The following is a 25,479-nucleotide window of genomic DNA, read 5'->3' as shown; positions in this document are numbered from 1 at the left end:
TTACTTCCTCATCTCTTTTGTGCATATCATATCTCACTACAATGGAAGATAGTGTTCAAGATCCAGTGCTGCAATGCAGTTAAGTCTTAGAACGACCTTAACAATTACATGACGGCGTATATATAAGCAGATGCATGAAATGTTTCAAAACGAGCGTACCGTCGTTGTTTTCTTTGAAAGCCACATAAGTTTAAAAAAGGCACAAATGTTACTTCATCCAGTACGGCTGCATTTACCGCCCAAGGGAAGTGCCGAATTCCCCAAGAAACCTCTTTTAAGCTGCGCTGCCCTGTTACAGGAGTGGCAAAGCTGGTAAATTATGGAGGCAGCAGATGTGTATTTACTACCAATAATACCTGCGCTTAGCCAAAAGAACACGTTCTTTTGTTACCAGGTACACGGCGGGGACGTGGCAGGCAGTGTACCCAAACCTGGATACCTTTGTACGCGGGCACCGTACCTCACTAGGTATCCAGGCCGGCCGTAAGGTCCTTAGTGCCCGATATGATATATCATGGAAAAGGACTTTATGCTTAAAATTTGCAAAACGATTAAAACCAATAATTTAAACTTTATTAATGTCATATTCCACTGCATGGTTTATTTCTTTTTCGCCAAGTAAGGCGAGTTTTGCTTGTTAGCTAAAAACTGTTGCATATTCTTAACATACGGTTTCAAATTGCATTCTTTCATCTTAAAGTTCAATTCGTACTCATGTCTTGTGAGACAAGCGTATTCGAGTAGCTCATTACCGATCTGATTTGGCACGTTTCTAAAAAAAATATCACTTGGTTGCCCCCTGTTTTGGAACGTCTTCCACTTTCCTAACCCGTCCTTTCGTTTGCATTTTTTCACAAATTCCGTATCGAAATTTTCAGCGCCAACTCCGTATTTTCGTTTTTTAAAAAATGCGGCAGGGTAGGCTGTTCCAGGTAAGCGCAGAATCTTAACCCACGGACACGTAGTCATCCTTACCAAAGCCGCTTCGTCACTCGGATAAGAAAGTTCCTATTAATAACGCGTACATTACCACTATATATGTTTACCAACATATATTATCTATACGTTGAGCATGCCAACTTTCCGAGACAACGTTAACTTATCTGCTGTGGATTTGTCAAGATAAAAAAATAACAAATGAATAAGCAATAAAATAACCAATTTTAAGCAATAAAATGAAATAAACGAACATTACCGTTAGGTAAGCTCCCTTAGCTTTTTCTGTAAGGTCGTAGAACGGGGCCACAGATTCGCAGATACCAAGTTGTATGAGTACTTCTGGAAAACGCAATGCTAATCCAAATGTATCAATCATATAATACCGAAGGATCTTGTACAAACCGTTTGTCATTTCCAAGATTTCAATCCCTCTGTTCTCAAATGCAATCTGATATGTCGTTACGAAACATTCAACCATAACATGGGCCACGAACGCCAGCCTTGACATTTTTATGCCGTGTTTACTGCCGCGAGTGCAGAAAATGTTAGCGGCGGTCGTCAAAGTCGGCGCCAAGCGCTCACGTTCTTCTGATTCTAAACTGTAAAAATATTTTTCACGATAGTGTAACCAATAATTTATCTGAACACATACATGTATTGATCATTCAATTTGATCAAAAATGCTTCCGCTTCTTTGGACATCCGAAATTTCTTCCCATTAAACACGCTCTTGGCCATTCTTAAAGCCGACTTCATTATAATTTCCATATCAATATTTCCATTTTTCAATTGCTTTGCAGAACTGGTAACGAGTTTTGCAGGAACTTGAGACTTAGCGCCACCAACAACCAACTGTCTACTCACAAGCCCGTCCATAACCCCCAGTTTCGAATTAAGCAATTTCAAAAACCCATCCGGATGCAGCACTAAGAGGCTGTTAAAGTATATGTCATCAGTTTCCTATTACAGAAAAAAGGTTAAATAGCGCTCGCTTGGTAAGACGCGTATTTCCAAATTTAACGTACTAGAAAACCATTTTTGCCATCTAAAGACGACCATTTACATCCGTTATGCATCTGTAGCATAAAATCTTTTATGCCACTCTCTTTATTGCTGAATAGTTTGTGCGCGGCCTGCTCAAAGTCATCACAGTAGAGCAATATGTTTTTTCGACTTTCCCCTGTGGTATCTGAACCAAAAACAAATTTTGCAGACCGGCTTTTGTTGGTGCCCGTATCCTGAAGAAATCATCTCGGCATGATTAGCACCATATTACACACTTATGCATTATGCGAGGCGTTTATTGCGTTATGTTATATAACGGGTTAAATACCCATTTCGATATACCTTGCGTAATTTTCGTCTTCGCGCATGACCTCGTCAACCCAATCAAGAATCTCCATTGGGCCTGTTTTTCCGCACCCATTCGGCCCGACCACAAGCAGACTTAAATTCAGCTTTGTCTTCTTTAGTCCAAATGGTATCTTGACAAAAATTACATTATTATTCTCACCTACAACGCCACTGCTTTTTCTATCCAATTCAAAGAGAGTCGTCGTACGTCAAAATCAACAAAGTACAAAGATTGGAACTATTTATTCAAAATGTATTTTATTCCTCCCTTATTCCAAATATAATTGATCCATTTTTTCAAACATAAAAAATTCAAACTGCATCGCATAAAAAGTTTCCTGCATCGAGGAACATAAAATATGTGATTTTGGTTAGTTTAATTCACAATTAACTGAAATCTCAGAAACAGCTTGAGTATTCTGTTACGGTCTACTAAACTCTGCAGTTAAAAATGTTTGTATAACCATTTATACATTTATGTATTTATTTCATTTTATGACCACAAAATGTAAACAACATAGAACACAAATCTGAATTTTTTGGACATAACGTGTGCCTACTAATATAATATTATGCCTCATACTACCTCAGCGCTGCATTTGTCAAGCACAACAGCGAACGCGGAAGCCATCACTGCGAAGAGTATTTCAGGCGTGCTCCTACTGCCTTCGCATACCATTGCAATATATTCCCTGTTAACGATTAACTTTAATAATTTGATTATCTGTTTCATTTTGTGGAATCTGGTTACCATACGTCCTCCCAAAAATTTTTCGAAGGTCGATCGTCGAATTAGCACACTTGGTGGCGGCCGTGTAGCAAGAGACTTTAAAAGCACTATTGCGAGTGTTCGGCATTCTACTATTTCCACACGTTTTCTTCCTTCACTTTTACGTTGTCTGCCGAAACATCGTCTAATTAAGTGTTTTGTTGAGCCACGCTACGAAAAGGTCTACACCAAAATATATTTCTTTGATCATCGTTAGCATAAAAATATGGTGCCGCGGAGAACCTGCGCTGCAAAGTGATTGAAATCTCTATAATCTCTTACAAGATGATAGTACAGTAAGTATTAAGGAAGTGGGCCGCAGTTTACAAGCAATGAAAGCCCTAAGTCTGTACATAGACCTAATGCAATACATGCCAATCATTATACCTAATACCATGCCGCGAAGAAGCTGCGCACAATTAGGTATCAGATTGGCATTACGTCTACAAGATACAGCATTCATTTACTAATATATGTCTATCAATTTACTACTATATATCTATGTCCTACAAGTTGATAGTACAGCACTACGCAAGCCCACTGCAGTTTGCTAAGACTGAAACACCTAGGTCAACACATGGACCTAATCGTAAATGCCAACTACTATACCTAATACCGTGCCGCGAAGAAGCTGCGCACAATTAGCTATTACATTGGCATTACGTCTACAAGAGGCAGCATTAATTTACTAATATAAGTCTATCTCCTACAAGCTGATAGTACAGTACTAGGGAAGTGCAGCCCGGTTTCCTAAGACTGAAAGACCCAAGTTTGTACACGCACCTAATCATGAATGCCACTTATTCTACCTAATACCCTGCCGCGAAGAAGCTGCGCACAATTAGGTATTACAATGGCATTACATCTACAAGATATAGCATCGATTAACTAGTATATGTCTATCTCCAACAACATAACAGTACACTACTAGGGAGCTGCACCGGAGTTCGCTAGCACTGAAAGACAGACGATGATAGTAGAGTAATACTATTATATATCGTATATGATCTGAAATATGTAACGAATCTCTAACTCACAACTCGTGGTATTTATTCTATGCGAACGAAGACAATCAAACATGCTTAGTAATAGACAACAACTTATGACGCAAAGCAGTTGCAAATGCACGACGAGGCGATCCAACAGAAGAGTACTCTGCATACCTAAGATGAATACCATCTTCTGTAAGATTATCATCTTTAAACAAACCCGAAGGAATCAAGACTGATATATTTCGTGCACTGCAACATTCCCGGAGACACTGATTGTACACCTTAATCACAGTATCAGCAAAGTTTTGCATATACTCCCCTTATGCATGTGCCGATTAAACAAGCCTAACACAAGAAATTTGTCGCTTCTTTCGGAATTGTCCTCACAAAACTTCACGAATCTTGTTACAAGATTGGCAACAAATGTACAGACTTCATCCTCCGAAGCACCCCTGTATGCTTTTTCAGAAATGCAGTGAGGTCATTCGCGCCTGCTTCAATTACGACGACTTTTTTTCCGCCACGAATTATTTAAGTTCCACTGGGCAGCATCTAATACACCCGATGCGAGAGCACCAGATTTGCTTTCGATGTATACAAACATGTCGCGAATTTTCACAATCTTTCTTATCCAGTAGCGAGCGAAACTGTCTCCGTAAATCACTATGGGGAACGAAGGTATGCCTTCTCGAGTAGCATCTTTCATGACACGTTTTGCTTCGTACTGGTCACCGTAAAACGATTTTGTACGGTAGAAACATTCCATTTGTTACCTACAAGTACCTATTTTTATGAAATTGGAACCCTTTTTATATCAAACTGAAAATTTACTGCAAAACTTAGAACTGACCATTAATATCGTGTAAATACAATGATTTTATACTGTACATACTTGCAATATGCAAAATCACTAAACAAATTCAGATCACGCATTAAGCAAACAAATTACAGAAACCCTGATAACAGAAAACTCAATCCACCCAAACAATTTATCACTGTAAAAAATAGCCATACGCAATAATATCATAGAAATTTAATAATATTATAGAATTCCAATAATATTATAGAAATGTTTCTATATTATAGAAATTAGCCGTACCATTTGATAAACGCCGTACGATAAGTTAAACTCCTGCCGTCCTGCCTGCCATAGACAGCCTCCTAAACATTTAACACTGTGCTATGCAGAGTTCCGCTACAGTCTGCAATCGTTTTTCTGCTCGTAACCCTTACACTTTTGTGTTCAATTTAAAATTACTAAACTGATTTCAATTACATTAAAATAAATTTTTACTAAGAACGATGGAGAATTGTGTGTTCCATATGAGGATAATCCTTCTTTGTTTCGTTTGTTAAGCTGTACAGCGCCCGTGTGTCGCTAAGGACTAACGACATACAATACTGCAGCCTGTAGCCTCTAACTCTACGGCCTATCCATGGTGACTTTTGCTGACTTTACTTACTGTCATAACATTCTGAACCCAGAATGCCAAATAATCCAGCAACAAAACAGCAAATCACCCAGGAACAGTTAGTCCGTAAGTCATCACACTACAAGCTACAGCGCAAAAAGAGCAGTTTTACTACTAGAGTAGTATTTTGCCCAACTCCGCAACTTCCCCTCTTAATAGATTGATGTTCTGTTCCTGGATTATCTGCTGTTCTGTTGCTGGATGATTCGGCATTCCGGGCTCCGAATCTAAAGACACTAAGTAAAGTCAGCAAAATCTGCTAACAAGTTGGCAATAGATAGACCGTAGAAGCTACAGGCTACAGTACCATAGAAAAGCACTATGTACTGTATTGTACATCGTTGGTCCATAACGACACACAGCCGCTGCTCAGTTTAACAAACGAAACAAAGAAGGGCTGAAATATGTACAGTAAAACCTCCCTGATACGCACACTCTTATGTACGTACACCCTCTGTATTAAGTACACCAAAACGCTAACCAAAATTACTTTTCACTGCAAAAAACACCTCTCAGTTCCGTACACCCTCTACATTACGTACGAAATTTTCTTAACGGAGGTGTACGTATAAAAGAGGTTTCACTGTACTCCTAAGTTCCAAAGATTGCTCTTTTGAAAAAAGTTATGCCAACTCAATCGAACATTGCGCGCCGCCAGTACCCAATATAAACTTGAAAACCTTTTTTTCGCCCACCCACTACTGTACAGTGACGAAAAAAGAATATTATTTTGCACATTACAGCTGTAACAACACCGAATTCACTGCGGTACCTGAGTGTGACCTATACCCTACGTGCTGCTCACTCCAGTCCGTGCCAAAATCCTGTCGGGAACCGTTTCGCACAACTTTCCCCGTCGTGGATAACGTCGCTATGAAATGGCAATCGGCCTAACTGAATTGTTCTCCACGTGTGGTACTGATCTTCAGGGATGTTATGAAATCCAGTAGTGATGCGGTACACAAATCAATACTAGACCGTCAGTCGTACTGACGCCTACATAAACTTGCTTAAATTACCAACTTTGGTTGAAAATTGTTCTCATTCTGTGTGCGAACCTGGCGTTTACTTAAATATATCGTTGCCCAGCAATTACTTGCCGCCTTGTGATAAATGGTCTTCAAGTTAACTGTCGCAACTCGTAACGTTTATTCCTGTGCGCATAAATGTGCAATACTGTCGCATTCTTTCGCTAACTAAAACTCAAGCAAAAAATTTAAAAATAATAAAACCACGGAAAATAATGACTTATGTTTGGAGTTGTCTTAATAACAAATTAATATAAGAGCTTAAAAATTAGAATGTACGATTCAGTACGAATGAAAGATGTTATGATTACAATTTACGTAAAGGTACGTTTTTTCGTCTGTTAATGTTAACCGACATGAGCTACATGGATTATTTTGAATTTTTTTATTCGTGCTTTGTTCATACGCATATCCGTGGTAAAGCTGGAAAATTACTCATGTCACTTAATAATACATATTAAGTATCATAAAGAACCGCCTAAAAAAACATGGATAGTATAACGATTTAAGTAACGTTCGATCGGGTGTTATGGACTTCTTAAGTTCTTAGTAACCATTAGCGATGATAGTGGTTAAGGGTGCTCAGTAAGTCGAACGTAAAAAAATCACCGCCTCTCTCGAGTGATTGCCGACCCTTCACTGGCGCTGCCTGCTGCTAACCAGCCAGCGATCCCCGTCCCGGAACTGCATCCACACTCACACAACTCTACGTATGCTGTACACACCGACAACTTGATCCCAGCATATAATTCCAAATAAAATTATCAGCAAATGTCATTAACTGAGTCAATACCATCACGTATTACTCGATATGCCGGTTGGTGCTCTCTTGGCACAGCGCATCACGCTGCACTGCGGGATTAATCTCTGGATGATGCCCTTCAAGCATTGAGTTTCCTCCGGCCTTGTATCCAGCATTACAGCGCCAATTACGTGCCGACGATAACGAATCACTGCCTCGCAGCAATCTTCCCCTCTACGCAAACGTTTCTACTTTTATAGCGAGTGTACTATTTCGCTGCTTTTCGCAGCAGTATATCAGAAATTATTATCTAGCCCAAACTAGCTCTCTTGATATCTATTATTAATTCTGCACGAAAAAAATGAATATGTCAAATAAACAATGACGGTACGCATTTTAAAACAAATACCCTACGGTAAAGTAAAACCAAAGGAATCAAACAAAGCGGCATGCAAACAAAACACCGAGAAACGCTTCAGACGGCGAAAAATTGACCTTTTTAATGCAGACACTGCGGCTCTTTCAACCTATACAAAAATCAATAAGGGCAATGTGCATGTCTTCCTCGGATTCACTCACCCATATGGATAAACATTATTTCTCCATATTCTAACCATTTTCTCTACCCAGTTTCTCTACCCTATTTCTCTACCCTATTTCTCTACCCAATTTCTCCACCTTATTTCTACACCCTATCCCAGTACCATTTTTCACTCACCATTTTCTCTATCCTTTTTCGCTGCCCAACTTCTCCATCTTATATCTGTACCCTAATTCACCCTATTCACTACCACTTTTCTCTGACCATTTTCACGACTTTATTTCACTACCATTTACTCTCTAACCATATTCTCAACCCAATTCCTCTACCCTGTTTCTCTACCCTTTTTCTCTACCCAATTTCTCCACCTTATTTCTACACCCTATCTCACTACCATTTTCCACTCACCATTTTTTCAACCAAATTCTCTATCCTATTTCTCTACCCTTTTTCTCTACCCAATTTCTCCACCTTATTTCTACACCCTATCTCACTACCATTTTTCTCTAACCATTTTCTCAACTTTATTTTTCTCTAACCATTTTTTCTACCCAATTACTCTACTCCATTTTCTCTCCACTTTTTCTCTACTCTATTCCACTCCGATTTTCCCCACGCTTTTATACGACGCTATGCACAATTCCACATTACTACATCCAATAAAACAACTCATATTACTACATGCAATAAAACTCTCACACGCATATAAGTGAGAGTAGAGTACCATTTTGTACTGGTACTGCACAGCCCTCAGTACACTTATCTGATGCTGCACGTTTTGGAGATAGTGGCAGTCGGAGACTCGGAATCAGGTCGAGACTAATACACGCATGCCCGTACGCGAGGTGGTTGCACTTGCCGCATACTATTTCGCAACAATAGCCGTCCAGCTTGCACTCAGGCAATCTTCCCGTAAACAACTCCACAACAGAAGTTTTTTACAGTTATTATGTAATAAAACCCGTCCTTCGGAACAGTCCCCACGAGGGGACGCCCCGCTAGGGTTTTTTAGCATAGTGTGGTTTGGGTATAAAAAGGGAATCGGAGTGCGGTGAGAAGTTAGTTGGTGAGGTGGTTGCTGGGAAGTTTGTTGGTTAAAATTGTTTTTGCGAAGGAAATAACGCTAGATATTTCTAAAGCTATATTATAATTATTATGTAATAATAATAATATAGCTTTAAGCTATGGATCCACGCCGTGTGATATTGTAACTTGTAAGCTTGTAACTTAGGACAGACAGAAATTTAGCTGACAATAGAGAGATTTTGAAGTGTAAACTCAGGAGAGGCAGAATGCTGTAACTCAGGATAGACAGAGACGTAGAGGCAGAGGAGGAGCCTGTTTTGAACAGTGAAAGAATGCACTGAATGTCGTTGTCAGTTGACTCAAAGTTTCAAGCACTAGTTTTTCGCTTACCTTTCCATAAAACTCCCCACCCAACATCTTAGAAGATAGAGAAAAAATTCAGAAGCTTTTTGATCTCTGATAAGTGGTCATTTCTGGCGAACCAATAAAGTTATGATTGTTTTGGTTTCTCGTAGACATAGCATAGGGTGCAAAGCAACGCATCCATCGCAAGGTCCTATGCTATGTCTATGAGGAACAAAAACAAACATAACTTTCTTGATTCGCCATAAAGACCTACTTCCAAGATATCAAAAAATTTCTGAAATTTTGCTCTCTGTTCTGAAACACTGACTGGGAAGTTTTGTTAAAGACACACCGAAAAACTGGTGCTGCAAGTTTTGGAGATCAAGTGGCAGTCGAAATCAGCTACCCAGAGTCCAGACTACTACACGTATGCGCGTACGCGAGGTGGTTGCCAGACCAGCTCGTTCAAATAGCCGTACACTCAAGCGAACTTCTCAGTAATAAAATTCAACAAAAACAATTTTTTGGAGTAAAGTACGGTATTATGTAACCACGCTACTCTAAAGTCTAAACCATCCATTTCCTTCGCAAGGCCGCAGGATGCGGCGTCACTTTAAGTGTTTGTTGTTAAGTACTCGTGAGCAATGGTTGTAATGGTTGATACGATTCCTGGTATGCGGTAGAGGGGCGGTGCCGGTGCAAACACGCTCATTGGCTATGTGAGTGGCCAAACAACAGAGAATTAAGCATAGCGCTAACAGGGCAAACTACAGGTGCGCAGTTATCTGTAGTACCGAATCTGTAGTACCGAATTTCATGGTGCAAAGCGCTAGCGGCAATAAGTCACTGCTGTAACAGATTTCCACGTGACAGCTAACATTTCCTTGTAGAGCATATTTTTCTGTACATTTTGGCGACGGTCTCGGTTTTGCTAACAGATCATTAGCTGCATGAGCAGTATAATAGTATTTAAAGTCGCTGTTTCGAACATGTGCTTAGCGACAGAAACACCGACTTCCGGAAACTCGTAGGTTTTCACGAACTGCCGTCTGTACGCTGCTGCCCTGTCGCATAACCTCAATTGTGAGTCGTGTATGTTTCGAGTTGAAGCGTTGTGGTTTGAAACTGGAATTCAGTTACGTAGTTGCATTTTTCATTTATTGCTGGTGATTCAGTTAACGGTATGTTTATTATAATAATGTCGTATCATAATGACGTATAAAAATGATAATAATATAATAATGACGTACAATATGATTTTATTATTGGTAAGAGGAAAAGCGGAATCAATAACACGAAAACAGTGGGCTTGGAAGATGAGTAGTGGCATGATCACTGTAGCGTGGTTGGAAAGGTATGAAAAAAGAAAGTCCATAAAATAAACAATTTGTTCTAGAAAATCTTGTTATTTATTACTTGTACCGGTGTTAGTATTAAAGTAAGTAATCGAATGTTTCAGTATTGATTAAGTTGTTATTGTAAAGTATGGTTTTCTGGTGTAGTTATGAAGAAATATTTATTTTTCTAGGTAACATTATTAAAAGAGTGTGTGATGACATTAACTTTTAGGTTAGTTGTTATAGTTTGTAGCAAATAGTGCTTTATTTTTACAGGATTATTAAATTTTTCAGTTAAGCTGTTAATAAGTTCATGTAACAGATAACAGAAAGGATGGTTAGGCTCTGAGTTTTCTGACAGCATGCAACAATAGTTTTTATGGTTAAGCAAATTCCATTTTGATGTTCGATGAAGGGTGAAAAATTTTAAAGTCATGCATTGCAGTATGATAGTATCTTTTAATTAAAATTCATATGATAATATCACACATCAAATTGGTGGGTGAAAAAACACACGCAAATGCAGTTACAAAATTTAGTTTAAATAGGTACTAAATTAAAATTAAATAAATCACTACTTATGTCTGTACAGTATTATTTACTTAAAGGTATGTTTAAATGTAAAGTATTTGTCGAAATTCAGAATAAATCGCATCGTAATTGATTACGATGAGGTTTTAACATGGCGTTTTGGCAGAGGTTTAAACATGAAAACAGGTGGATCCAGTCATCCAAATTCTTTAATGATCATATATTCAATGAACCGTTTCAATATCTCTACTGATTTGTTGGATATTTATTTCCAGAGCATAAATTAGGAGATTTGGAGCATGAAAAAGTATGCCGTGATAAAATCAAGCATTAATATCAGTTAGATACAGCCATCTGAAAAAATTTTATGGGTGCGCTTTGCAAAGACTTCTGGCGCATTTTATCAGATTTGTCTGTATGTAGTAAAAAAGTGTAGAAAATGAATTTAGGCATAGTAAAATATTAATTCGCCAAAACAGTTTGGCTAAACTGTATTGTGTAACGACTTATTATACTGGAAAACTAAAAGTTTTCTTTTGGCATGAAAACATTTTACATGTACACAAGTGTGTGCAGTCATCCGATGTGTTTCCTATTAATTGAAAAAAACATTTAAAACGCACAACCCACCGCGTTTGAAAGACGTTCGCCATATTGCAGAACACGCAGTTTACGCTAATTGAGAAAAAGGAGTACATGAACGCTGTTACCGATTCGCGGACAGTAATAAAACTTAAGGCTTTAACGCAAAAAATAAATGCAGTATAAAAATCAGTACAGTATAAAAAATAAATAAATAAAAAAATAAATAAAAAATAAAATAAATAAAATAAATAAAATAAATAAAATAAATAAAATAAAATAAATAAAAAAAATAAAATAAATAAAATAAATAAAATAAATAAAATAAATAAAATAAATAAAATAAATAAAATAAATAAAATAAATAAAATAAATAAAATAAATAAAAAAATAAATAAATAAATAAATAAATATATAAATATTATGCAGTATAAAAATCAGTACAGTACTATTAGCATTAGGTACTATGTTATAAGTATGCGCCCAACCACAGATTTACTGCCACCCGTAAGCGGTTGTGGGCGTGCGTGTTACTTGCTGCGTTTGAGATACCGATTAACAATATACCGATATACAAAGTACAATTTATCTTATAATAATATTAGTATATCAGCAAATTGTAACAATTTGCCGATATATGCTCTGTAAACTTCGAATAATTCTAACCGAATGGAAAAACCAGAACCCAAAAACATTCCGAAGACACCCTGTTAACATAAAAATACTTCACATCAACAAGCAGCACTAACCAACAGTCAATCTTGTATGCTTCAAATGCTCAAACGCCGCACATGTGCTGTATATACAGGACCACAGGTGACGATCCTAGCTCCTTAACCCGCCTGCACCTGGCTCTCTTCCAGAGAGAGAGAGAGAGAGAGAGCCGCCCGTAAGGCTTCCTGTTGAAGAAGCTTGCTACGTACATTATATATATATACTGCATAGGTTCTTTCAACTGTAATAATTTGTGGGACCCAATTTACAGCTTGACAGATTTTGGGGTGTATGCAAAATTGTGAAAACTTAAAGATGCTACATTGTTTCCATAATAACAAAAGCAGCGTTGGTCTTTAATTGTTGTTTGACAGTTTAGATCTTCTGCAAATCAGAAATGAAAAGTGCCGGCACCAATTATTTTTGGCGGAGTAACAAACCCATTACCAAATGAATCTATCTACAGACTACAAAATATGCTAAATTCAAATAATAAGATACAGTGCTACACACAAACATGACAGGAGTAAATCATTTACACACGTAATTTTTAAGATCGGTGTTATTTTTTGGTTTGCAACAGACAAAAACTCGTAGTGGTATTGTACTGCACCTTCGTTTACTGTACGATATAAGCCACGGTGTGTTTGAAATTTGAATTTAATGTTTCTCCTATACGTAGTGAGCGAAAACTCGTATCGCACGCGGTGACTCACACACATTAAACAAACGCGTGCAGTACAGTAGGCCATGCTATGTAGTGCGATATTGGCCATTTTGTCAGCCTGCATATCATTTTGAACGTTGCTTGAAAGCAGCCGTAATAAATCATTTGCGTTTTCAGTGGAGATTATGAATATGCGGTTATTATTGTGTACGAGTAGACCATTATAAAGGCCAGGTAAGACAAACGGGTAATGATTGTCGTAAGCGTAGCTGCGTAGGTAGATCATCACAGATCATCACGCCAGGATAATGATGCGAACCTCGGGTTTGTCTGTCGTACTACAAATCAGCCATTGTGTATGGCTTAGCGAGTTTTAACGAATTGTCATGAGCATTTATTGTTTTATAAACGTGTTTACCTTTTAACAAACTGGTCGGGTTGTTGGTAAGCGTACCGTTTTGCAGGTTTTGTCGGTCTGCTGGGCCATAATCAGCGTGTGTAGTATGCGACAGGAATTGCACGGTGTGTGTGGTGTACATGCGCGCGGAGTGTTTTTACTCTGGAAATTCGAAAAAGCGAGATTTTACAGCAGCTTCATGCTTGGATGACAGCTATAACATTTTTATGCTAAGTGGCACTGCCGTATCCGTTTGGACAATATGCGCGAATTCAAAGTGGTCGTTCTGGGTTCTGGCGGCGTCGGAAAGAGTGCTTTGACGGTGCAGTTTGTTTCGGGGCATTTCTGCGAGAAATATGATCCGACAATAGAAGGTATGTTTTTATTACTTGAGGTATTGAGTACTTCCCTGAATTTTACTGATAAAGAGTGGCACAGGATTTTACGTTTCACTGAGACTCTAAGTGGATGCTGTAAAGGAAGGTTGAAACAAACGTTGTCCGTAGTTTTTCGGGAAATCTGTACATACGTGCTGATCTAGTGATCTGAACATAGAAGTATCTTTAATTACGTTTCTTACGAGTTACTAATTTTATTTTTTGATTAACAGCCGTGCCGGTGCGCATTTCGTAGCTTTCCGAAGAAACTGAAAGGTGTTAGGAATTACGGCATTATCGTTAAGAAGGTTTTAGGTCATTCAAGTATTACTTTTACGGTCGTTACTTTAACCACTAATCAGCCTAGATTGGCACTTGCGCGTCATCTGATCGATCGTGCTTGTTCTTGTGTTCTCGTACCTGCCTCTCTGTTACATGTACTGTGTAATTTGAACAAAAAATTTTCCTCCTCAGTACGGAATGAATAGTATATTCAAAAATTCAAAATTTCCGAGCGAAAAGTTGAAGCTGTTTGCTTTATCAGAAAAGGGTACGATAGGGCGCAGTAAGGTTTCCAGCTTATTTATCATAACTTTCATCAATACTTCAATTGGGATTTTGTGAAACATAGAAAAACGGAAATATAGAAAAGGAAAATATTCCGCTGTGCTAGTTTACTGAGCCAAGCACGCTAATAAGTGCCAGCTTTGCTTAAGACTTAAAAATGATGTTCGTGTGCCTAATGTTGTGCCACAAGTTGGCAGCAATTCTACATGCTTTGTTTCACATTAATGCGAAATTACAAATCTGCTAGATTTGAAATTATATGGGAAATTGCTTAATCGAAACCAGATTGTTAGAAGTAATTGTATCAGTGATCTGTGACTATTCCTGGTTAAGTAAATACCTGTTAAACGATTTCTAGCTGCATCAGGAAATTTGATCCAGTTCTGCAGTTGCTTATCTGCTTAGAATGAATTTACAACGCAGCATTGGAACGAAATACGGGAAAATAATACAGTAATCAATATGTTATTATGGTGGTTATATAATTGCCTTTCCGGGCTGTGAATAATAATGGCGTGAAAGACATTTCTGAAAAGAGACTGAATGCTTGTATTTATGCTCTAAACTTGGGGCACTTGATACCTCAATTGCGCGGTTCGAGATTTGTATGGGCGTTTTCATGAATGCACCGTGATGTTGAAGATTGTTTTCAGCTTTGTTCAATTGCAGATTTCTACCGCAAAGAAATTGAAGTGGATCATAATCGCTGTATACTAGAAATTTTGGACACAGCTGGAACGGAACAATTTGCCAGCATGCGCGATTTGTACATTAAAAATGGCCAAGGATTCGTTGTTGTATACAGGTGGAGTAATTGTTAATAATTTATTACTTATTACTACTGTAGCAGTTTTTTCTACCAGGTGCATCGCTGCTATTTTCTTTTTCTGAAATTCCTAAATACATAGTATGTGGAGCCTTTAATGATAATTTGCACATAAGTCTTGGGCACTCCCTAGAGTGAGCAAACGTTTTCTGAATAAATTAATTCGTAAAATGCAGTTGACGTGTTATGATTAGATAGCTCTGGCTAAAAGCGCAACAGTCTGTATTATGGCTATTATCTGTAGACAGTACTTAATAGGTAGTAGATATCATATTTCTATACAAATCACTTTATGTGCGCTAGGAAATAGTTTTATGAGCACATACCTTTGCGTTTGGTGGAGCTTGGGTTACTTATCTTGGTAGCATTGTTTGTGTGTGAACAATTTCGATTAACTAGTTAATTTTGCAGTGTCACAAGTCGGCAGAGTTTTCAAGACATCAAGATCATGAAAGACCAGATCATGCGAGTGAAAGGGGTCGACCGAGTGCCCATTATCCTTGTTGGTAATAAAGCTGATTTGGAGCATTTACGCGAGGTTTCATCATCCGATGCACTATCGCTGGCGGAAATGTGGGACTGCCCCTTTATGGAAGCTAGTGCCAAATCACGTACCAATGTTAATGAACTCTTTGCCGAGATTGTTCGTGAAATGAATATTGCACCGGTTAAAGAGGATGTTGACTGGGTATGCTGTACGCTGTTGTGATAAATGTATATTTTTCCTGTTTTTTTGGGGATATATTCTATTTGAATCTGACTTTATTGAGATCCTCAGCTGTTCTTGGTTGTTTTTTGACTGCTCACCAAATGAATGGACCATTAATTCACTTACATGCTCCTAAAATGTAAGCCTTTATTGATTTGTGCCAAGTTGGATCCTGATATGTGCGGCAGTCTGAAGACAGAATCTTGAAAGCCATGGCCTTGGGGCACTTTTATCTGGAGTTCTACTTGTTTTACAACTAACTGACAGAGGGGCAACGATTTTCGGAAGTTTTTAGAGAAATTTTATTTATGCCTGGGTGTTTTGATTTGTGGCATGTTCTTAACAATGTTGTCTGTTAATTTTTTAGACACTGCTTTTCGAGGCTATTTTGAATGTATTTTTCTATCGGTTTTGTTTTGTCTTGCGGGAAGATTGCGGATAAATAGCTGCCGCTGTCTGGAAGATTGCTTCACGTAGCCTTAAACTTAATAAACTGAATGAATGCAAACTGCTACCGTATGAGTACGAGTACCGGTTGAGTTGTAGATAATAATTATTACAGTTTGTTATGCGGTTTTAATAATTAACAAATAATTGTTCATTTTCGAAAGGATTTTACAGGTTTAATGGGCGTTTGGTGCAAAACCACAAAATTGACCAATTCACATAAAGGACGGACTAGCATTCTATTGGTTGATTGTCACGTGGTCGCTTGCTAATATCGTCCAGCAGGTGTAGATTCTACAGACTGCTGCTGCATTTGTTGTGTATTTCACTGCTTTCACTTTTTTTCTGATCTTAAAAAGTGAAATTTTTTTAATTGGCTAAGGGGCCTGATAGCTACATATTTTTTGGAAATTTCGCCAGGGAATTTTCTCTTTAATACAGGCTATGTTAAGAAACACAGGCCTAATTCTTCAACAGCTGAGTTTCGCCGCGCAGTTTTGCTTGCATAATGGTGGATTCGTTTTCTGGCTGCAGCAGATTTCGAAACGCAGGATGCCAATTCAGCTGTGCTATCGTTATCTTTGAGATGTAAGCCCCAGGATAAATCTACAAAAATGTACGCGTAGTCGCGTACGTGGACGATTTTCCATGAACAGTAGGGAAGCAATGGAGCGAAAGTCAAACACCAGCATACAGTGGATGTTTTCTGGGCCTTGCTCATCGCCACTCTGCACACACAGTGGCACACCGAGCCATACACAACGGTTTTTCTAAGAAAAAAACAAAAATGAAAGCAAGTCTTGCTTAAGCTTCTACATTTAATTATTATAATGTTTTTGTAATTCGTGAATATATTTGCGTTCAGCTGTGATCGTACCTTCTTGTTTGACAACTGCTTAGCCAGCATGATCCGTGCTGGTAGACGCACTTGAATCTTCTCGCGAATGATCTGTTTGACTGACTCCACCACTCATATTAATTTTTTGGTCGAAACTAGCGACTGAGTAAATAAAGCGCAGTAAAAAAACATTTTTTATGAGATGATATCCAGATTCCTACGATTTTCACCTAGTCATTTAGTGTCGAAAGCAATGCTGTAACTGCATATTGTAAACAGCGATCTACACCTGCTGAAAATGCGAGACGGAAACCACGTGACTAGCTTACCACGTGGTTGAATATGTGAATTGGTCAATTTAGTTATTTGATACAAACTACAAAATTTAATTGTTTGATGCAAACCACAAAATTTAATTGTGTGATGCATTGAACCGTGTACACGGACTGACAAGTGAGTCATGTACTGATGCACATACATACTTATTGTTGACTTGTTGCCCGTTAGCTGTTGTTGATATTATTAATGCAAGCATCGGAAATTATCTGTTGTAAGTTTGTAACTTGCGACATATTGATATGACGCGTCGTGACATCGAAAAATAAAACAGTCACCTCATTAACTTACAGAAATTTTCAAAAGAGGCATTATTGATCGTGAGATGGGACACAAATTGGGACGAAATCAAAAGATTAAGTTAACACTGAAACCGCGGCATAAAAATCCGGTATGTGCAGATCACACGGAAATGCGTTTAAATAATTATAATTTATAATTATTCATTACAGTTAAAGTGCTTCATTGTAAACTGGACAAGAGCTCAACCAGTAACTTAAAAGTTACTAGAGAAGACAGGCCGGGTTCAGGCCGCGTATTTATAATTTATATAATTATACCCGTGTGAACTCTGTCTCTTCTCTCTAGTACAAATTTGTACTTATTGTGCAATCACTGCAATGCACGATATTTAGTTATGCATAATGCACACTAGGTTGCATTGAATTAAAGAGTATAAGAAAGATTTATTTATTCATGGTTTTGATTTTTAATTGTTTCCAGATCTTTGCAAAACCAGAGTACGCAGAAGGACAGGCGGGCAGCAAGCAAATGTCCCCAGTAACTCCCCATGGTCCATAGCCCTTACGCAGGATCACATAACAAGCAGCGCCTAGCGGTAACGATAGTGGCTCGGCACGCTACCCCACAGCCAAATATTTAACACATCACTGAAAGCTGGAACTCAACTGGATTTTGTGTACCGTTTACGGTGTTTACCTGGGACAGTTTTGGTTTGGATCTTTGAAGTTTTCAGTTTTCCGCATCAGCAACCATTTCCCGCTTATTACTCGATATCGTAAATTTTGCACAGTTCTGTATTTTCGGTTCTTTGTGATACTATTCGATTAGGATAATTAGGCTTTGGTGAGGAAATTTTTGACTAGTATACCCCTTGTTTAATTTCATGCAGCTGACCCCTTACTTTCTCTTTTCAGAGTTTCTGACAAAAGTCCGAAAACTGAAACTTTTCACGTTTCTAGCTTAGCACTCCGATTGGTGATTATTTAAGGCGAATTCAATTTGGTAAAAACACTGGAATTTGTTAATTTGATGCCTATCTTGCAATGGCTTGATCAGGTAAACTGGTAAAGCAGTAAATCGCACTCACTGTCTGTGGTACAAGTACTTACTGTAGTGGAGTACGATACTGCTTCTGACCTTGAACTTTTCCATTTTGAGTGGTTCTGTATTCAACAGATTGGCAACCTAAACATTTCTAAAAGGTACCATCTCGAAGATTTTTAATTTTTAATCTTATTCATTTTCGTAACGTGCATGAAACGAAAGGCGAACTGAATGGGTAACTTCTCTGCTGTGCCGAGTATCGGACGTCGATCGTCATAAGACTCATGACAGATTCCATACAATGGTGTCTTCTTCTTGCTTTCCTACTTCCTGGTGCTCTTGTTATGTAGTTTTAAAACTAAATAAAAATTATCGTGAAAAGCTCAATTGTAACAATGCGAAAGTGCCTGGAAGTGGACTTCTGAAGCTGTTGACTATGTGAAAAGATGCGCTCAGATGCTGTAAGCATTGCAGGGCTTCTGTTTGTTTGATTTGCTTCCTAACTTCCTCGTACCTTGAATTTAGGATTTTCGGTTTCTAGTTCATTACAAATTACAGTTCTTAAGTTTGTATTCAACATTCAAACCGCGCATAATGTTTGTTTTGTCACTGTATGGGTTTTTACAGTTTGCTGTTTGGTGGATGAAACCGACACGCACCTAATGGCTCAAGTACCGCAGCCGCCTGGCCGGGGGGGTGGGAGCAATAACAGTCACAAAATGCGAATTCGAGCATTTCCGGTATGAATTTGATTTCGTTTACTTAAGTACTGTTATAACGACAGGAATTTAATCATTAGTCATTACTCCCAAATTAAGATGGGATTTTTAAATCTGTTGTCCGGATAAACTGATATTTTTTATTATAGCAGCACAATGTGGATGAAAAGTATCTGAACGATATTTGGGCGCTACTAAAGAGTGCCATCCAGGAAATTCAAAGGAAAAATAACAGTGGGCTTAGTTTTGAAGAATTATACCGAAATGCGTACACAATGGTGCTGCATAAACATGGGGCGCGATTGTATGAAGGGCTGCGCGAAGTCGTTACACAGCACCTCGGCACTCAGGTTCGTGTTTCCCGGTGGTTTCCCAGTGGCAAACTTCGTCGGAATATTAATATAGACTGCATTCTCGTACTGTAAGTTTAGTGATGACTGGTAACAGGGTTTATGTTCGGAATTGTTCTGTAGATTCGCGAGAATGTGCTGAAATCTTTAAACGACAACTTTCTGACTACGTTGAATCAGAACTGGGGCGACCACACGACCAGTATGGTGATGATCAGAGACATTCTCATGTACATGGTAAGTGCGAACATACCCGGTAAATTCAGTTCATGATGTAGCGGTGCTAGTATGTTTTCTACTTAATTTATTTTGTTGATTTTTTTTGTAGATAATTCGTTAATTGTGCATGTTGAATTCAGTAATATACGCTTGCTGTAGTTGCCTCCGACATATTTTGTAACAGTTTTTGTACATAGGATCGTGTTTACGTCAACCAAAACAATCAGGATAATGTGTACAATTTGGGCCTGATTTTATTCCGTGATCACGTCCTGCATTATGGAGAGGTTCGTGAGAAGCTGCGCGATACCTTGTTGGATAATATCGCACGGGAACGGCGTGGCGAGACAATTGATCGGTCCAGTATCAAAAATGCCTGTCAGATGCTTATGCAACTGGGTATTGGTACGCGGGAGGTTTACGAGGATGATTTTGAGCGCCCCTTCTTGCAGCAGTCCGGTGAATTTTTCAGAGTACGTAGCCATGTTGTATGTATTAATAACGCACAGTATTTCGATGTTTGCAGCTACTGGAGAGTTGTTATTAGTGAATTAATTTATAATTAAGAATGGAATAATGTATGCGAATTTCTGCTTAAGTAATGGAAGTCAAATGTTAAGGCTTTTTGTTTCCTTTACCTTTGATGTTTTAACTCCTCTCCTTTGCTGTTGGCTAAATGGGGTTTGTAAAGGCATGTTTATAATTTTTTTAGATGGAAGCTCAAAATTATTTGAGGCAGAACGCAGCTTCGGAATACGTACAGAAAGTTGAGCAGAGGCTGCACGAAGAAACAGAACGAGCCAAACACTACCTCGATAACTCCAGCGAAGCGCATATCGTTCGGGTGGTAGAGGACGAGCTGATTGTTAAGCATCTGAATACAGTGGTTTTAATGGAAACAGGCGGTGTGGTTTTCTGCATCCAGAACCAAAAATACGAAGGTAGTTAATGACTTCTGGTACAGGAATCATAATATTGCAATGCGTCTATGAATTGCCATGCGTTAGCGAATTCATATAATATTATAGAATATTTTATTGTAACTTCGCCCTTTTCGGGAAATTAATTTAGTTGTTTGTTTTCAGACATGGCAAGGATGTACAAGCTGTTTAATCGAGTTACTGAGGGAATGAAAACGATGCTACAGTACATTGGCAACCATTTGGGAGACCAGGGAAAAGACCTCGTCACAGAGGAAGAGGCGACTCCCAAAAATCCTGTAAATTTTGTTACGGTATGTACATGTTGCAACTATCCTGGGAGTATTCACTGTTGCAACTATCCTGGAAGTATTCATTGTTACCGTAAATATGATGCGGGTTGCAGTCATTATTAACGCTGAAGGATGATTATGACAAATTCCTTGAAAAGTCATTTGACAATGATCGTCGATTCAAAACAATGATCTCCACTGCGTTTGAGCGGTTTTTGAATTTGAATCCCCGATCTCCAGAATATTTATCCCTCTTTATCGACGACAAATTGAAAAAGGGAAATAAAGATGTAAGTGTGGCTATTTTTACTGCTGATGCTTCTAGTCTTGACATGGAGGTACTTATGTGACTTAGGTTACGGAACAAGAGCTCGAAAACGTTTTGGACAGAGCCATGGTTTTATTCCGCTTCCTCCAAGAAAAGGACGTTTTTGAGCGCTACTATAAGCAGCATCTGGCCAAGCGCTTGTTGTTTAATCGTTCGACGTCAGATGATTCAGAGAAGATGATGATCGGAAAACTAAAGCAGGAATGCGGGTATCAGTTTACGTCCAAATTGGAAGGAATGTTTAAAGATATTACTTTGTCCAAAAATATTAACGATGAATTCAAGGATTATTTGGGCGGAACGGTACGTGGATACAGCAACACCATATCGTTTACATTATTGACAATAATTTGTGTTTTAGAAGAAATTGCCAGTTGATTTGAATATGTCTGTGCTTACAACGGGATTTTGGCCAATGCAAATTTGTCAAGTCGATGTCGTTCTACCGGCGGCGGCGCAGGCTTCTTTTACAGAGTTTAAAAGGTTTGCGCTTTTTCAGAATGTTACTTTCGAATACTTCTGTGATAGAAGTATGCACGTCGTTAACAGTGTTATCTAATGCATAATTTAATAATTTTCCGTATAAATGTCTGGTATATAATACGAGTACCAGTGCACAATGCATTGCGATGCACAAAGTGTTCTCGAAGTGCGTACAATTTTCCCAATGTTATTGTGTTCTATGTTTTTAGTTTCTATCTTAACAAACACAATGGACGTCAGTTGACCCTGCAGCCAAATTTGGGTATGGCTGATTTGAATGCAACGTTTTATGGGCCACCAATTGCCGACGACTCGCAACCGTCCACCAGCAGCAGTGTGGTGCCGGCCAGCAGTAGAGGCGGAATACGAAAACACATTCTCCAAGTTTCCACTTATCAGATGTGTGTTTTGATGCTCTTCAACGAACAGCGGGAATGGAGATGCAGTGAGATGCTCGCGGTAACCAGAATCCCTGATCGTGAGCTAAAGCGCACGCTGCAGAGCCTTTGTATGGGAAAACAACGGCTGCTTTTGAGACAGGACAACGGAGCGGGCGAAATTGGTATCATATCAGCTTACCGTTCAATTAGCACAGCAAGTTAGATTAACGACTTTAGTGCCGTAATGGTATACGAAGCTACCATTAGATTAAATGAGCCGCCATCTTGTATCAACGGTTTATTGTAATTTTTTTCGACTTCGAAGACGACTTCATTGTAATGTTTTTTCTGCCAGAAAACGTAACGTGAATTCGTTTGTAGGTGACCATACGAGCTTCCTTGTGAATGATTCTTTTACTTCACGGATGGTTCGTGTTAGAATCCAAGCAGGTACGAGAAGTGATGATCTGGTCATAATTACGCACTACGTAGTTATAGCACTGGACAATTCACAGAGCATGTGCATAAAATGTCTATGGTGAACTAACGATCTTCGCTTTGGGTTTTGTTGCTTAGTCGATGAAAAACTTACCATCGGTAGCTGTGTTTTAAATTTTGCACTGGGAAATTTAGGAACCGGTAAAAACGAGCAGGAGCAGGATCGCGTTGAGACCCGCGCTAAAGTGGATGAAGACCGGAAGCACGAAATTGAGGCAGCTATTGTGCGGATAATGAAGGCTCGTAAAAAGTTGCCCCATGCCAACCTGGTAGCCGAAGTGATAGACCAACTGCGTCTGCGTTTTGCTCCCAGCCCGACAACCATTAAGAAACGGATTGAGGGCTTAATCGATCGGGAATATTTGTGCAGGACGCCGGAAAACCGGTAAGTTATTGATGTGCTCTTAATATTTTTCCTTGGTCTATTTGATCAGTATCGATGTTTGACTCTCGATACCTTTATTTTTTTGTAGGTCAGTGTACCAATACGTTGCGTAAAGATTGGCGATTGTCTGCGCTCTTGCTGCAACGAGATGAATGATGTTTCTTTCTGCATCTTAAATGAGTTTTTGTATTAACGGGTCACATAGTATAATTCAACAGTGTATGGCGGAAATCTTGAGTCTATTTCGTTTGCACGGTTGGTGCGTCAGTTGCTGCGCATGCGGTCTGTCGTTTAGAGGATTTTAGTGGTTCTGATGGACCGATGCTGATATCAAGCCATGTGAAAAATTTGTGCTTATTGTAGTTTACAATTTTCTGTACTAGTAAAGCCTTGTTTTTTCCCATGTTGGTCTTACTGTATACTGTGGATAATTTTCGTTAGACTAATGGTTGCGATATGTTAGTGTAGGACAGATCTTTGCCAGAACACCAATCTATCTGCTTCGATGGTTTCATAAAAAGTAATATACTGGGATATAACTGGTACTCCTGGGAAAAGAAGCTATCTGTATTGATCGTCTCTGAGTAACGAGTTTGTCGGCAGGAAAATGAAATTTCTGGGTGCTGGTTGCTGCTGAATATCATAATAACAACAAATGCGCATGCTAATAACAAAAAACGCCACTTTTTGTATTTTGTGTCCTTACTAACAAGATTCAGAGTCAGACACTGCTCGCATATACTGTAGCTTTTTCGTCGCTTTTCGTGGTATAATGCGACGAGTGCGTATATCGTACCGAATTTTTTTCGCCGCTTCCAGCAGATGCATTGTGCACACTAAACAAAATTGATAAGGTGATGTTGCGACAACAAGGAAAGCAGTTAGTATATTCTGCACACTGCACTCACAGAGTGTGGGAACTGGGAAGGAGATTACTAGTCAAACTATTACTGATAATTTTTCATTTAGTGATGTAAACGCGAGGCGTAGCCTTTTACTTAAACATACTGCATAAAGTCTTTTGACTTATAATTACCATTTACAAGGCCTGATGAGTGATGAGCTGCTACAAATTACCGCAAAATTAATTAACGCGTTCGTAGTGACTACGTAGTACAATTCATGAATGCTGATTACTTGTAAAACTGTGAAATCCAGCTGAACTGCTCGTGACTGCTGCAATTAAAAGCAAACATAATCTACAGCAAAATCGCACGAACTCCTAAAAGAGGTCTTATTGTACTCGTACATCCCGCTTTTGATTGCTTTTAAAATGAGCAGAGTTAAATTTATTTGCGCAAATTGTTGTCGGACTTGTGTGCCTATAATGCCGGCCGGTATGCTGGTCTAGTGGAGCACTAGCCTAATTGCTGTTCAATTCTTCTCCAAATTTCTGTTCCTTTTTCCGGATGAGTCGCCGCTGGGCATCGCTTTGACTGCTTACTCAACATGCGCCAAACGGCCAAAGTGTCGTGCTTTTTACTGCTTTTACGTTTTAGCTACAATATCTACGCGCCAAAGCAATTTGTGAGTCTCCGCTATTATACACTTGAAAGCGGAAAGCAAGCCAATCGCGGATACACAGATCCAGTTACATGGCATCGCAAAACTGATTCCCCTATAAAGATCATAGCGTTTTACTGATCCAGAGGAAAAACTACTAAAAACAACTGGGTCAAAGCTAGATGGTAAGACATGACGCAGAGTCGCAGACTACTCGTATAACATACGCATCCTGTTAAAGTGTGCAACAGCAAGCACCCCATCGTAGTCGATCGGACCGGTACCATGGCGGCTCATCTCATCGAACGTCAAAACCAGCTGCAGCATGGCCAAAAAACTTCTAGAATCCTGTTCCGCTCCTGCTTCCAGTCGAACACTTTGAGAACGCATTACTATGTAATTTTGCTTCTACAATGTAAACCCTTTGCTTGTCACATTTATGTTGTATCGTCCTAATTGCTGTTTTGGAATTATCCGACGCGCTAAGGATACATGCAAATGAGCTAATTACATACCGCAGCAGTGCACCAACCGCCTCTTTGAAAGCAGATCCGCCCCCTGGAAAATATTAGGCGGGCC

At 38.9% G+C, this 25,479-nt stretch overlaps 2 protein-coding genes across 8 annotated transcripts; both read left to right on the top strand.

Moving 5' to 3' along the window:
• The first annotated feature begins 10,384 nt into the window (after positions 1–10,384).
• On the top strand, positions 10,385–16,369 carry LOC129593551 (ras-related protein Rap-2a-like). 3 transcript variants are annotated; one of them, XM_055489926.1, is made up of 4 exons: positions 10,385–10,561; positions 13,503–13,809; positions 15,049–15,184; positions 15,617–16,369. In XM_055489926.1, the coding sequence occupies exons 2-4, from the start codon at positions 13,698–13,700 to the stop codon at positions 15,912–15,914; spliced, it is 546 nt and encodes a 181-aa protein (XP_055345901.1). In that variant the 5' UTR covers positions 10,385–10,561; positions 13,503–13,697; the 3' UTR covers positions 15,915–16,369. The 3 variants fall into 3 exon arrangements, with proteins under 3 accessions (XP_055345901.1, XP_055345899.1, XP_055345900.1); XM_055489924.1 differs by lacking the exon at positions 10,385–10,561 and adding an exon at positions 13,058–13,272; XM_055489925.1 differs by lacking the exon at positions 10,385–10,561 and adding an exon at positions 13,291–13,362.
• A 561-nt stretch (positions 16,370–16,930) lies between these two features.
• LOC129593643 (cullin-3-like) lies at positions 16,931–23,897 on the top strand. Of its 5 annotated transcripts, none has more exons than XM_055490066.1 (18): positions 16,931–16,949; positions 17,829–17,926; positions 18,259–18,621; positions 18,693–18,834; positions 19,205–19,283; positions 19,450–19,562; positions 19,691–19,891; positions 20,015–20,128; positions 20,308–20,583; positions 20,823–21,051; positions 21,196–21,344; positions 21,437–21,613; positions 21,679–21,954; positions 22,013–22,134; positions 22,344–22,696; positions 22,896–22,964; positions 23,148–23,397; positions 23,486–23,897. In XM_055490066.1, exons 6-18 carry the CDS (start codon positions 19,485–19,487, stop codon positions 23,508–23,510), a joined length of 2,319 nt encoding a protein of 772 aa, XP_055346041.1. In that variant the 5' UTR covers positions 16,931–16,949; positions 17,829–17,926; positions 18,259–18,621; positions 18,693–18,834; positions 19,205–19,283; positions 19,450–19,484; the 3' UTR covers positions 23,511–23,897. The 5 variants fall into 5 exon arrangements, with proteins under 5 accessions (XP_055346041.1, XP_055346044.1, XP_055346042.1 ...); XM_055490069.1 differs by having other exon boundaries at positions 19,173–19,283; positions 19,694–19,891; XM_055490067.1 differs by having other exon boundaries at positions 19,173–19,283.
• The last annotated feature ends 1,582 nt before the right edge of the window (positions 23,898–25,479 follow it).

Source organism: Paramacrobiotus metropolitanus, unplaced genomic scaffold (genome assembly GCF_019649055.1).
Source record: "Paramacrobiotus metropolitanus isolate TYO unplaced genomic scaffold, Prichtersi_v1.0 Parri_scaffold0000062, whole genome shotgun sequence".
Lineage (NCBI taxonomy): Eukaryota > Metazoa > Tardigrada > Eutardigrada > Parachela > Macrobiotidae > Paramacrobiotus > Paramacrobiotus metropolitanus.
Note: the sequence above shows the minus strand (reverse complement) of the source record. Positions and strands in the feature narration are given on the sequence as shown.